The sequence below is a fragment of the Gadus macrocephalus genome, chromosome 7 (assembly GCF_031168955.1).
Source record: "Gadus macrocephalus chromosome 7, ASM3116895v1".
In the NCBI taxonomy this organism is placed as follows: domain Eukaryota; kingdom Metazoa; phylum Chordata; class Actinopteri; order Gadiformes; family Gadidae; genus Gadus; species Gadus macrocephalus.
In genome coordinates, this window is record NC_082388.1 from 22,025,018 (window position 1) to 22,039,954 (window position 14,937).

Below are 14,937 nucleotides of genomic sequence, written 5' to 3' on the forward strand. Positions count from 1 at the left end.
TCTCACCATTAATAAGTAAGTTATAACGTTCCGCATAACATGGTCATGGTCTCGCTCTTAGTTCTTAATATAGCAACACAAAACACCCCACGAATGTCTAGGCTTCTATATTTCATTTAAAACCCCTTTAGAGCCGCATTGCATGCTATGGTTTGCAACAGTGCAACGTTTCACGTCACGCCTCCATAAAGCCTATTCTATTCTATTATGTTCCGACAAATGCATTACTTCAACTGTTTATGACCTGCCTATGGTATGTATTAAGTGCGCGTCAAGCTTTGCCAAGAACGGGGGGGTGGGTGGGTCTTTTATACGCGGCCGGTGGCAACCAATGAGTGTATGTCCCTCCATCCCACAGGCAGCCCCTCCTATATATACAGTCCGGACAGCAACAGGTAAGCTGCTCTTCACTAGCTGACACTAGTTCTGTCCAGTGGTCGTTAAAGAGGCGAAAACACCCAATATACCCGCACGGCTCGGCGACGTACTGCGAATCACAGCATGCTCGGACAAGTTCTCCCCGAGGACCAGATTTACTCCTAGAAGGTTTTTGAAGAAGTTTTAACATTGTCTGTGAAGCTCGGAGCGAGCGAAGTAACCAATTGCAGCGGTTGAGCTGGATGCGAGAGACGAACGTGGAAGATTTCGTAAGTTTCCTCTGTAGCAAGAGGGCGGCCGGTTGGCAGACGACCTCGCCATGTTAAATGGGAATATAAATACATGTTAAGACACGATCCTCGGGTCCTTTGAATTCATCATGCAATGCACAAGTTGCTTTAGTTTGGTTTATTTGTTCGTTGGTTTAAAGCAAAAGTATCTGAGATGCATGTTACGTGTTGACCCAGCCCCATGTCGCCCGCTGAGGTGCACGAACTAGATCTAACGCATTAAAGCGTGAAGCCGATATGATCCGCAGCGTCACGACACACCGCAACTTCGAGTGCGCCTCGCGACTTAGGTTATTCATTTTATGATCCGATACTTTTTAGGTTTCGTGCCAGTGCATGGGTTGTCTATATGATGGCCATTTATAGAATTAAAAAAAAGATTGTTGCTGTTAAGTGGTGGTTGTCAACACGTGGATAGCTGAGTGCGATCGAGTTAAAGGATAGGGGTTGAGTTTATTCGGAGGCCTCTGCTAAACACCACGACTATTTAAGTGCGGCTCCAAATGCGAGATTGACTTTTATTACATATTGTTGGTCAATAAAATGAGTTGAAGCATTGATAAATAGTGACTGGCTCCAGTAATACTAGAAAAAAATCGACTGGCTTTAAGTCATTTATCTTGAATGTGTATTAGGCCTCAAAAACGATGATCAAATTAATGTTATACGGATGATTAAATTAATGTTATCACCAACACGCATATGTTGGTGATTTGTAAAGTCGGACACGTGTCACAGGCTACCGGTGTTGCATTTTATTAGGGATTTCGACTACTAAATTCTAATCACCGAAACTTGAGTTCAAGTTGAGGCCTATCTCCAAATGGTTATTACGCATACATCTGGCCCTAGAACACCGTTCCTCTCAAATGTATTACTGTTTAAATAATGCACTGAAATCAATTTGAAAATTATATCCAATCGACCTGAGTAAATATAGACCAAGGCCTATCTATTTGTGTAATCTAGTGGTTGGCATGCGTTAAAGGCAAGATCAAAACACTTACATTTAATGATTAATCTGCACTTTTTTTTTTTGCCGAGTAATCAGCCTTTAGTATGATATTCATTTAGATGTAGCTGAACATGATGTTATGTCCATATTAATCTCAATTTACCGTCTGACAAATCCTGTTAACAGCTGATCCTTGTATCTACTTTCAGTGTGCACCGATTCATTTGCATCCTTGGAAGCAGAGCTTCCTTAGCTTTTGCAATAGCAACCCCTTGCAGGGATACAGAAAACTGAAAGGTATTTCATATAGTATTACATTTTATTTATTATTAAATACACAATGAAAATATACACTCGCACAAAAAACAACAAATCTGACAACCATTCAATTGCAAAAAGTTGATTACTGGTACATTTATGATAGATGTAATAACAACACCTACATGTGTTGTGTTCAGTGGGCCGCACGTGGTCCAGTGCACGCTGTATGCACTGCAGTAGACATGCTCAATAGGCCTGCTACAGTTGGCTTGTGTTTCCACTGAACATATTGGACCAGGAATGTAGACACACAGTGCTCTGAAACACATGCACAGACACACACACACGCCAAAACCAGACACACACACGCGTCCATGCAAACACACACACACACACGTGCACACACAGGCACTCACACTAGAAACACACACACACACACACACACACACACACACACACACACACACACACACACACACACACACACACACACACACACACATACACACTCATGCACACAGGCACTCACACAAGAAACACACACATATACACACCCCCACACACACACACACACCGAAGGAAAATCCCCTCTTGCAATGTGGTCCCTAATCTCCAGCTACCAGACACAACTTTGATGCCCCCCCCCCCCCAAGTCCCCTGTTCAGGGGCCTCTCATTCATACGGTTCCTTCCCCATTTCTGTCTCTCTCTCCCCCCTCTCTTTTTCTCCCTCCCTCTTAACCATTTCCTTGTATGTTAACACAATCTTGTTTTTCCTGATATTTTGGCTTAGAGAGGATACTAGCACTATTGTGAGATGATGACCGTGAAGAGAGGCAGTGTAATTATTTCTCTTTAAAGGCCTGTGTATTGTAATGTTCTTCAGCCTATTTCATATTTTTTATTATAAATAAAAGGGATGTTTACGGTTGCATGTGGTTGACTACTGAGCATTTTCGTTTTTACTCACCCTTACTTACCTAGTTCCCATTGGCTTGGGTTAGAGGGGGGGGCGTCTCCTGTTTGGGAGCTGTTAGGTTAGGGACTGTCCCCTCTCAGCCCCAGGAAGCACCTGGTGAGTGATTGAGTGTGTGTGTGTGTGTGCAGGGACGCGGGAAGTGGGGGTGCTTAGGGTGCTGCAGCACCCCCCTGGCGGTCCCTGGCTGTAACTGCAAGTGAGAACGTTTTCTGAACAAATCAATATTTCTTTTTTTAGAGTAGAATTTTATCATGCAACATGATTTTTCATGAAATTATTGACATCCACCCTTTTTGTTATATTTATCATATGAGCATTTCATTTTATTTAGGACATTGTCTGTGTAGGTTGACGTAGGCTATGATGCAGAACGCAGAACAATGCTATGTGCGCGACGGGAAAATTCGAAATGTCAAGCTTGTTACAAGTGCAATGTGTCACAGAAAATAAGTATTTTCCAATTTTTTTGGCCCCAAGAAGGCAAAACTTTGCGATCAAAACACCAGCCGGACATCCAATTCCCTGCATTCCGTATGTAATCTGTCCATAGCTGAATATGGTACTATGCTGATTTTACATAAGCATGTTGGTGTTCAACATCTGTTGTAGTGCAAAACATTCTAAAACTGGTGTAAAATGTTGCTGGCCATATTAATAGACGCGTTGAATGTTATCGTTTTGATTCTGGAATCCCGCACGTAAACTGGTTGCCAAAAAAAGAGCAAAGACGGACGGTTCGCTTGACGGAGAAATCGTCACTTTCCTCATATCAGACAACTCGTAACTCTGGATGAAAATGAAGGCTTTCTTTTACTGTCACTTTCCTTTGTAAACCTTTAGAAATTACCTCCCGAATCCTTGTTATAAAGCTGTGTATAATCCCGGACCGCAACAGCTTGTCGGCATGTTGTTAGTGTGTGAAATTCAGCACAGTATCAGCCGAGTTGTCTCTAATTTCCACATTGTTTACTTGCTAACGTTTGTGAATAACAGTGGCTAGTTGGCAGAGTTAGTCTTTTTACACACCAGAAGAGTGTTTATCAGAGCGGTGCCCTGAATGTGACTTCACCCTTCATCTCGTCTCTGTAAACATTGGATGTTGGGCAGCATTTATTATGACGTCATTATATAAACTCTCTCAGCACCCCCCACTCGGACTGACTTCCCACGTCCCTGTGTGTGTGTGTGTGTGTGGGTGTGTGTGTGTGTGTGCACACATGCATGAGGTCACAGTCCCATCCTTCCCTAACGTAGGCCAAATCATTTCGTCCAACTCAAGGGCATTCGTCCCTTCTTCTCGCACTTGGCAAGAAAAAGCTTACAAAGTAATGAACTAGTGTAAGTTGTGTTCTGTATATAGCGAACGTGATCAATGTTTTGATTTGCATATTCGAGGAAGATGATGCCAATGCTGTCTGCGAGCTGTGCTGCAAAGGGTTACCAAATCACAAATGTTGCACACACACACGTGGGCAGGGCTGATGTGAGCGCGTGTACAGAGATTTTAGTGTGATCACCGATTCCAGCAGTGCTCGGGTGGATTGCGACAGAAATGGTCTGATACAATTGGAAAGCAATATAACATAACAAGAAATAGCAAGCACAAGCACACACAAACAGTTCATACACACACATAGTATGCACGCACGCACATACATGCACACACCACAGTTCTTGTAGATGTCATCACCTTCATATCATAAAACTACTACTAGCTAGTGCCTCCAGAGAAGTGAGGCCGTTTCCCAAAGCTTATGCGGTGCCAAGGTGCCAAGCAGGGATGTAATTTAGCATTGAGCTACTTCCTTCTTGGGAACCGGTGCAGTTGCACTAGATTCTGGTTTCTACAAGAGAGTGAGTGTCACTCTCACTAGTTGGAAAGGATGAGGGATCACTATATTACTTTCGTTTTTTAAGAAACAAGGTCGCAGGGAATCCCCACTTAAGGTTGCACCAAACATTCTGTATGGGGAAAAGCTGGTGGGAACAGTTCTTATGAGGATTTCTCATCAAGTAGTGGAGGTATGAATGGAAAGTTACTAATTTGTCTTGTGTTGGGTCTTGTTGGCCAGTTCCTGAGCTGGTATCTGGTATCCAGATAATAAGACTAGATACTTGAGACTGGTATAATTAAATTCAGTGGTCACTTTGATTGGCATTCCCTTACCGCTTGCGAGACTTAAAGGGTTCCTGAACGCCTGTATTTCTTTATCCAAATGTTCTGCTGGATACCCTTCTAAATTGCCCACACAGTATTTTGCAGCCTGTAAAACCCATTTTGTCTTGTTTCTGTGTTTCAGGTTTGACTAGGAATCAGGGCAGACAGCAGACCAGTCCACCGTGACCGCGATGCCGTCCAACAAGTACGCAACTATCACGGAGGAGGGCAACGACATGGCGGCCACCGTGAGTAACACACACACACAGACACACACACACACACACACACACACACACACACACACACACACACAGACACACACACACACACACACACACACACACACACACACACACACACACACACACACACACACACACACACACACACACACACACACACAGACACACTCACACACACAGAACACATAAACACACAAACAGAATCAACTACATACACAGCCACACAACCACGGACTGGGAAACAAACAGACGTATACTCACTCACACACACACGCACGCACACACACACACACACTAGGGATGTTAACCGATGACTGTTTGACCGATGGTTGACCGTATCAACGTTAACCGATCAAAATTGTCGCTTGTCGGTAAAAAAAAAGAAAAAGAATGACCAGATGAGGTGGAAGTTAGATGGACACCGCTTCTCTAGCCCACTGTTTAATTTAATAAAAAGTCTTATTTATTCCCGCATGCGAGCGGCGGAGAATATGATATTAAAATTATTATGGACAGTAGACTCAATGCTATAAGACTACAGTTAGCCATCTCATTCCAAGATCTTTTTGTGTGAAGTGGAAAAAATTATCCCTCACCCTCAATTTTTCCATCTCTTCCAAACTAAACAAGCGGCGTCTCTTCGGAGCTGTCATATTCTTAAATGAGCAGCGGCAATGTTGCAAATGAGCTCCTAACGCTGCCCTCTTCCGATTGGCCCCTGGTGAATCCCGCGCAGGGTCTCAACGAGGTCCGCGCCATCTCAGACAATTGTGGGCGTTCGAGCCCGCTCTCTACACGCGGTCAACTTTCAGTTAGCATGCCTCGTGTTTCAATTCAAACACAGGTCGTGCCGTGGTTAGAGCCACTGCCTCTCACTCGGAGAGTGTGTGTGTGTGTGTGTGTGTGTGTGTGTGTGTGTGTGTGTGTGTGTGTGTGTATGTGTGTGTGTGTGTGTGTGTCGGAGGCAGAACGGGGGAGAGGTAAGCAGAGTTACGAAATAGCAGGCGGCTGGCGTGGCTCAAAATGGCTCTTATTTAAAATAGCACATTTTAATCTGATTGGTTAACCGGTATTAACCGGTATTAACCGGTTAACGAGGCTCGGTGTCCGGTCAAGAATATTTTACATTTTCGCCATCCCTGACACACACGCACATACGTACGCACAGCTTCGTTCCCAAGTTGTCCAAATATTTTCACTTTCTCAAAAATGAGGGAGACAGATGGAGAGATAGGCAGATGGAGATGGGCAGAAGAATGGAAAGACAGACGGAGAGGGCGAGATGGAGGGGGGTAAACAGATGGAGGAGGAGGGGGGGGGGGGGAGGCAATTGTGGCATATTTTACTTTTGTTTTGGAATAGTCGTTAGTAAGTACGACCTGCTCAAACGTATGTGGGATATGTACGTGAGTCCTATAAACATCCTTGTTGTGTTTATAGGAAAGTGTTTTTGTTACTTTTGTTATTCACCGTACATTGTAATATCGTACTATATTGCCTATGACATAGCCGCTGCGATTTTAAATTGGGTCACAGTAAAGCTTTAAGATCTGAGGAGTTTGGACACTTTTACAAACTACTAACACTTTTTTTACATTTGATTTTTCTCACTTCTGAAATGCACAACTGTTTACACAGCAGTCATGTTTACACAGCCGTTTAGTGGTAGAATACCGGCTACTGAAAGCCGTAGAAGGAGGAGGAAGTGAGCAATAGAGAGAATGATAAAGGAAAGGTATTAGACCGTTAAGCACTTTCAAGCCTCATTCAAAAAGTATATACTTGGAAGAACTTGTGCAACCCTGAGGCTTTGCTCGTGTTGGTGGTAGCTTCCAAGTCTTAGCAAAGTGCTACCGTGTTGTGGAAGCCTCTGTACCTTGTGATGTGACTTGAGGCAAGGCACAGAGACAGCTGCTGTGATGGGATCAACATTCCAAACCACCGCGTCCCTCCGTCTTCTCCAAACAGCTCTTTTTCCCGGCAACCATTTCAAACACATTACAGGTTTATTACTTTGTCGATCCTCAGAACGCTAGCTTGAGATGCCGATCGGTACAAGGAAACAGGGCATATGTCATCCTGACAGCCAGGCCGTAGAATTCAATAGTACGATTTGTTTCTAAGTGGAGGTTAAACTGAAGAACACATCTGGTAAACACACGTAGGGTCTGCTTAACCATTTTCTCTCATTAATGTCATAAAAGAAACGAAAGGGAGCGACCAGTGTTTCCCCTAGATTTTTTTATAGCAGTGGTGCTGTGAGGTGGTAACCTAGCAACGCTAGGGGGTCTCGGGGGGCTAGTCCCCCCCTGAAGAACTTTTTGATAAATAACCATTTAAACGGTTTCTTTTTTTGCATTTTCCATTTTTGCACTTTTTTTCTTTTTTTGCATTGGCGCTGACAGTCCAGCAGTGGCGGTCCGCCGCAGCTGGATGCATATAGGGGCAACACTGGAGAGACTAGGGCTGGCCCAAATACCATTTTCCAGGCTTTGAATACTCGTTGGTTTTTCCGAGCGAATATTCGAATACTCGTTCCAGAAAAACACACCATCAAAAACAACATTAATAATGCCTATATACTCCCTGGAACCGATTTTGATAGTATCTTCATATTTTGCACAAACAACTAAGCTAAGGTTAGCATTTCGCTAAGCATTACTTTTCCTCCCAAGATCTCGCTAATGTTGTGTTGTAAAGTAAAGGGAAACATATCTATTCTTCCTCCACCTCTCTCGCTTCTCTGCTTGGTGTCGCTTATAGTTTGCCTCCCTCGCTCTGGTAACGTCAGGCACGTGAAAAAAAAAAACGAAGCTCCGAATACCGATTTAAGCTTGGAATACTAATTTTCCGAACGAGTATTCGAATATTCAAATAATTCGGGCCAGCCCTAGGAGAGACCCTCTTTTAACACCGGCATCTCTCTTAATCTCAGTTTCTTTCTCTCCATTATGCTTGTTTGCTGTCATTCTTAACCATCTTCCTTTTTCGTTTTGTCAATGTCCCATAGTTCTTCTAGCCCTCTCTCCCTTTCAGTCGTGTCTTCACCATTTCATCATCTTCCAGATCTCTGAGTCCTCTCTGTCTGTGAGAACTATGGCATGTGTCTGCAAAGGAAAACACATTGCCACACACCACCATGCACACATTCCTAGTTTAATGCCAGTTAATGATGGCATCACGGAAAGCTTGTAAGAGGCATAATTGTGTAACATGTGTGTGACAGCTGCTCTCTCACTCATTCTCTGGCAAATCTTTATTGGCGTTGCACACATGATGTGGTCTTAACGTCCGGCAACAACTGCATCCATCTGTTAAATCTGACGTCCTTCGTTGAACCGCGTTGATTTGCAATGAACTAAAATATACGGAAGGGGAATCACTTCATATTGATACACTGCCTGTCACTTGTCTGCCAAACCACTGCCACTTGCTATTGTTTTTGCGGCTCCGTTTGTGGATTCCCACTGTTGATTGAATGGATTAGAGTTTGATGATAGGCTATTGTGCAGACATGAGTGGGGCAGAAAATCATTTCACTTGGGCGATGACAAGTTAATCTTTGTTTAACTAAAGCGTTCTATATCATTAACAACCAAACTAAAGCATTCTTTGTCTTCCAGGAAAATGTATGCCATTCGTTACATTGCATAATCTTCCTTAGCAAAGAGATTCTGCAGATGGTACCAACAAATCTGATCCATATCTCAAAATACATCCCCTCAACACCTTCTCGGCCGTCTAGATACCGTTGCAGTTGCTGTGTGACTTGAGAAGTAGCATCAGCTTAATGGTGCAACATGAATTTTTATTAGTTTAAAACGGAATCAGCTATTATTAAAGAATGTGGAGAAACAACAGTTTTGACGTTATGTCAGCGACATCTATGTATTGGGTTGCATATTCAATTTTTCGGAATACCGCTTCTTACCTCAAGAGATCCCCGTCCCTGCGGTGACCAGGCTGCCCTTGGTCCATGAGAGCAGACGGCCTCTCTTACCTACGGTCACTCTGATCAAAAGTACACTGGAACATGTTGCACGGGCTCAAACCAACCCGATCAACAGAACACTGGAATCTTGACCAAGCCATAGCACAGATTCACTGTACACAGTCAACAGTAAGCTTATCTCTATATTCAGTGGACGACCTTTGGTAAGGGAGGGAAAGTTACTTTCTCGTTATATGCCGCTCCCTATTTTGTGGAGGAATCATTAGACAGCGGGCAAAATTGTACACGTTGCATCTTCAATGATGTAAGGCGTTTCAAGTTAAAAGTATGTAAAGAGGGATATAAATAGGCTTGGATTGTCTTTGCTTGTGGAGTCCTGTGTGGCGGCACATGTTGTTGTAATACTCTAAAAAACCCTGGTGTGGCGCAGGGAGGACTGCAAGTCTTTCACATCTACGTCACGGTTGTAACCCTACACTACTTGACTTTGACGTTATTTGGTCTCTTGGCTAATTATTTCGTTTTTGCACCAATGCCGTGAGCCCACATACCTTCTCATCCACTCCCCCCGCTGCTGCTTGCTGTCGGCGTCAGGGGGAAGCGTTGTTGTAGTCAATGATCTGGAGCCGCCGTTGCCCCAGGCAACGCCTTTGTTCTCGCCTAATTCATCCGAACTCGTAAGGACATGCCTTGCTACTAAGTACGACTGTTCACTGACACACATTAAGGTCTCCCCTCCCTGCCAAACTATCGTCAGCAGGCTTTGCCCTCGGGACGTCTCAGCGCGAGACACAAAGTGAAAGAAAGGGACGAATCCACTTTTCTTTTTTCTTAAAGTCATTATCTTGGTATGCCTCTTATTTTCGTCAGGCGGCAGTGAATGCTGACACAGCGACGCCCGACATCCTGTCAGAGAATGACTGCCATGTGAAGCTGACCAATGAGAACAGCCCTCTGGCGGCCGCGGAACCGCCCTCCCCCTTCAGTCCCAAACACAACGGAGATGCCGCCTCGCCGCAAGGTGAGGAGTCGCCCGTGTATCAATTCATCACAGCGTGGAAGAACATAACACAAATCAAACTTATTTAACAACTAGAATCATCTAGAATGTCTAAACATTTACGTTTGTTAGACCGACAACAACGCATTACAACATAAAATATGAAGATTTGTTGAAAACAAGTCAATAAAGTTAAGAAGTAGACCTCAGCTTTGACCATATCAATTACCTCTAGGCTCGAGTAAATACTGCTTTACATTGTCTCTCTCTCTAGGAAACACTGCTTTGAGGTGTCTCTGTCTTTGGGAAGCACTGCTCTACCTATTCTCACTCTACGGGAAGCACTGCTTTATGTTGTCTCTCTCCCTCTCTCTCTCCCTCTCTCTCTCTCTCTCTCCCCTCTCTCTCTCTCTCTCTCTCTCTCTCTCTCTCTCTCTCTCTCTCTCTCTCTCTCTCTCTCTCTCTCTCTCTCTCTCTCTCTCCCCAGATAACCAGTGTCCAGGAGGAGGTCGGAAGAGGAAGAGGAAGAGCGCAGAGACCGAGAACAGCTGGGACTCCTCCTACAGCCAGGTACACACACACACACACACAGACACACACACACACATACACACACACACACACAAAAACATGCACACACACACACACACACAAACACATGCACATACACAAATACATGCGCACACACACACACACACACACACACACACACACACACACACACACACACACACACACACACACACACACACACACATAAAGCTACTCGCTCACACAGACACGTTATTACATTTTAATGTTCCTTTTTTCCCATTCTGTGTTCACCAGGATAAGAGCCCAGAGGTGGCTGCCAGTCCTCCGTCAGGTCCTCCGTTGAGTCTCAGACAGACCCCTCGTCCCAGGATCATCTACCAGGCAGGCCTCACTGCCGGGACCCCCAACAAGACCCGCAGACACCACCCCAAATCGCACATACACACACCTCAGGTAACACCACACCCCCAACTCACAGATATACCCCTCCCCCCCCCCCCCCCGCGCGCCGCGAAGGGGACGCGGAGAGAGAGTGAGGCAGAGCGGGGGAGACGGAGGGCAGGGAGATCACAGGTGTTAACCAGCATCCCCACGGCCACACGCAACTCTAGATTTAGTTAAGCAGAGAAGGGTGACAATAAGCTCTACGCTTTCCTATGACCCGTCTTCAAGGTCAATTCAAGGTACATATGATGTAGTCATTTAGAATAATAACACATGTAGGAATTCTACCACCATCCGGCAGGCATCCATGAGCTGCGATGACTTAACTACAACAACTTAAGTCAACTTAACTGCAACTATGTCTTAACTGCATAACTGTCTGCTTCTAAATGACATCTCTATTCAATTCACACGTTGCTTTGGATAAAAGTGTCGTCACTACTTCTACTTACTAAATAGTGAGTAGAAGTAAAAGCAGAAGTAGTAGTAGTAGTAGGAGTAGTAGTAGTAGTAGTAGTAGTAGTAGTAGTAGTAGTAATAGTGGAAAGCTATCAGTCAACGGTACCCCCCCCCCCCCCACACACACACTAGGCCTGCAACTAACGATTATTTGAATAATCGATTAATCTGTCGATTATTTTTTTCGATTAATCGATGAATCGGATAAAAAAAAAAGTATTCAAAAACTGAACATTACTTCAAATTCACAGTGCACTGAAGTGTAAAAACACCAGGTTATTGCTCCAACGTCCCAGAACTATTAAAAGTAATATTAAATAATAAAACAATTAAAAAAACATAACTGGGATAACACAAAGAAAACATACAATGTATGATATACTTTTATATGTATATAAGGGATGTCCATGGTTAACCGGTCAAACCTATTGATACCATTTTCGAGACTCCTAGAAATAGAACTTGTAATATTGCTTTAATTGCTGATAAAATTATGATAGTTCAAGATAGGACATTAAACAGGTCATAATTCTATCTTTACTATCTATTTTATATTACTGGGAAAACAAGTTTTCACCAAAAGCTCAATCATTTTTTATTTTTTTCTGTTGCATTTGAACGCATCAATCATATTACTGAGCCGACCTGAACACATCACATTTGACACTGTTTGTGACCATTGGTCATTTTTTTTTTTTTTAAGCTAACTAGCTCTATATCCTGCCGATTTTAACATGGATTTAAAAACTGCATTACTATTTTTAACTGACGGGACTTTTCCGGTTGTGTGATTACTACCGCTGCTTTGAATGACTGTTGATGCACGCGGTGCCGACTCCGAGCCCGTCTGCACAACGTCTGCAGCAGCTGACAGTTTTCGGTTGGACTAGACGGATACCTTGTTGAAGGAGTTTTTTTAACCCAAAGACAGTGAAGGTACAACACTTCTATGTAGGCCTACCAGTCCAATGTTAAGATATGACCAAAATACAAGCTGTGGTCGCTCACACAAAAGCTTGCTGTGGGCGTGCATGAACCATGACCCAACCTGTCGGCGGCTGGCTGTAAACAGTGCTGCGCCTACGAGTAACTTATTAATCGCGCGACACAACGAATCGACGACGAAATTCGTTGCCAACGCATTTAGTAATCGATTTTTATCGATTTTATCGATTCGTTGCTGCAGCCCTAACACACACACACACACACACACACACACACAAAACCACACACACACACAGCTCAGGTAACTCCCCTGCCACACATACAAACCCAAACATAAACACACACACACACAAAGCTCTCCCACACTCTGAGACCCACTCTCACACCCTCTGTCGTCCCTCTCTCTGTCTCCTCCTCTGCGTCTCTCTGAATCTCTCCCAGGGCCGGGGTCTGGTCACCGTGTGTATGCCCATCCTGAGGCCCCAAACCCAGAGGTGATGGAGGCTGACTCCAAGGACTCAGCCAGAGCACCACCACCACCAGCAGCAGCAGCCAGGAGTACAGCAGCCAGGAGTACAAGGGTTGGCGCGCCACGCCCCTTTTTCACGCAACGCACGCAAACAAAGCACAAGCACATCACGCAGCACGGTGCACAAACTCTGATCAAACACGTCCCGCCTTATTAGGTTTCTTATGTTGCACTCAAAGTCAGTCAGTTTTGTAAAGTCTGCAATCTGTCTAGGTAACCCCCTGTTTGGGCGGGAAAAGGATTCTGTGAGCTGGAGAAAAAAGGGTAGGGCTCGTTAAGAACAGGTGCCGGGGGCGGTGTCAAGCGGTGTCAAAATCACTCAGCCCACACTCCACCTAACACCTTATATATACGGTTCTCATTTCACTGTATCTGTTTACCGATGACGGTTATGAAAACAGCCGTCGGGAGTGATGAAAACCGTGAGCGTCACCGTGATCTTGTGTCTTCTGCATGTTCCGGCTCCGGGGAATATGGCTTTGTTTGCATATTTGTGGATTTGTTCGTTTGACTGTGCAACTGTTTACATTTCTGTGCACTCTTGCGCAATGTTGACATAACTGTTGAGCAGAGCGCAGTAACCTTTGGCTTGTACAGACGCCCGCAATCAGAGCCTAGTGGCTTCCTCTAGCTTCGTCGGCTTCCTCGCGTTTCTGAACCACAGAGATGTACCAGTGCAGCTCAGGATCAGGAGGGTCTACCTGCTGTTACTTCAGCTGCTTACATGCATCTATGACTGCAAAAGTTATCAACGAAAGAAAGAAGTGGAGAGAAGCCCTCACAAAACATTCAGGAATGTAAAATTCTTGTATGTAAAAATTTCAAAGCAGGGATGTTTGTCACGGCCTCGTCTTTCTGATGGCATCGCTGGCACACAAACATACAATTCACTCCTTTGAATAACAAGCAACTCACGCTTCATAGAAGTACTCTTAGCCAGGGCTAACGTAAGCCCAGGCTAGGGTAGCCCCAGGCTAGGTTAACCTGGGCTATAAACTGTTATCATAATAATAATATATAATATAATAATAACAATGTCAATATGAGAGTAATAATGTCAATATGATAGTAATAATCACAACAAGATCATAGTAATATGACAAAAAAAAAAACATCATACAATTAACAATAATAATGCTATAATTACCGTACTGAATTACTTCCTCCGTCCCGGTTGTCAGGACAACAAGGGTTTCGGCATCGGGGAGCTGGTGTGGGGGAAGATCAAGGGCTTCTCCTGGTGGCCCGGCATGGTGGTGACGTGGCGCGCCACCAGCAAGCGGCAGGCCACCCACGGCATGCGCTGGCTGCAGTGGTTCGGAGACGGCAAGTTCTCAGAGGTGAGCGGGCGAATCAGAATGGAGAGGGTGTGTGTGTGTGGGGGGGTGGGGGGGGTACCGTTGACTGATAGCGTTCCACTATTATTACTATTACTACTACTATTACTACTACTACTACTACTACTTCTGCTTTTACTTCTACTCACTATTTAGTAAGTAGAAGTAGTGACGACACTTTTATCCAAAGCAACGTGTGAATTGAATAGAGATGTCATTTAGAAGCAGACAGAGTTATGCAGTTAAGACATAGTTGCAGTTAAGTTGACTTAAGTTGTTGTAGTTAAGTCATCGCAGCTCATGGATGCCTGCCGGATGGTGGTAGAATTCCTACATGCTGTGTTATTATTCTAAATGACTACATCATATGTACCTTGAATTGACCTTGAAGACGGGTCATAGGAAAGCGTAGAGCTTATTGTCACCCTTCTCTGCTTAACTAAATCTAGAGTTGCGTGTGGCCGTGGGGATG

The 14,937-nt window shown here is 44.3% G+C and overlaps 2 protein-coding genes across 2 annotated transcripts in view; one reads left to right on the forward strand and one right to left on the reverse strand.

Annotated features, from left to right (window-relative positions):
- tpd52l2b (tpd52 like 2b) overlaps positions 1 to 14,937 on the reverse strand; it is a 234,190-nt gene that overhangs the window by 105,569 nt on the left and 113,684 nt on the right. The gene's annotated exons all lie outside the window — the stretch shown is intronic.
- Positions 377 to 14,937, forward strand: part of dnmt3bb.1 (DNA (cytosine-5-)-methyltransferase 3 beta, duplicate b.1) — a 20,925-nt gene continuing 6,364 nt past the window's right edge. Inside the window, exons 1-8 of the mRNA XM_060056496.1 lie at positions 377 to 647; positions 1,833 to 1,920; positions 5,163 to 5,268; positions 10,088 to 10,238; positions 10,705 to 10,787; positions 11,046 to 11,204; positions 13,079 to 13,154; positions 14,293 to 14,620. Of these exons, the coding sequence (XP_059912479.1) occupies positions 5,212 to 5,268; positions 10,088 to 10,238; positions 10,705 to 10,787; positions 11,046 to 11,204; positions 13,079 to 13,154; positions 14,293 to 14,620 (854 nt within the window). The 5' untranslated portion in view covers positions 377 to 647; positions 1,833 to 1,920; positions 5,163 to 5,211. The remainder of the gene's footprint in view (positions 648 to 1,832; positions 1,921 to 5,162; positions 5,269 to 10,087; positions 10,239 to 10,704; positions 10,788 to 11,045; positions 11,205 to 13,078; positions 13,155 to 14,292; positions 14,621 to 14,937) is intronic.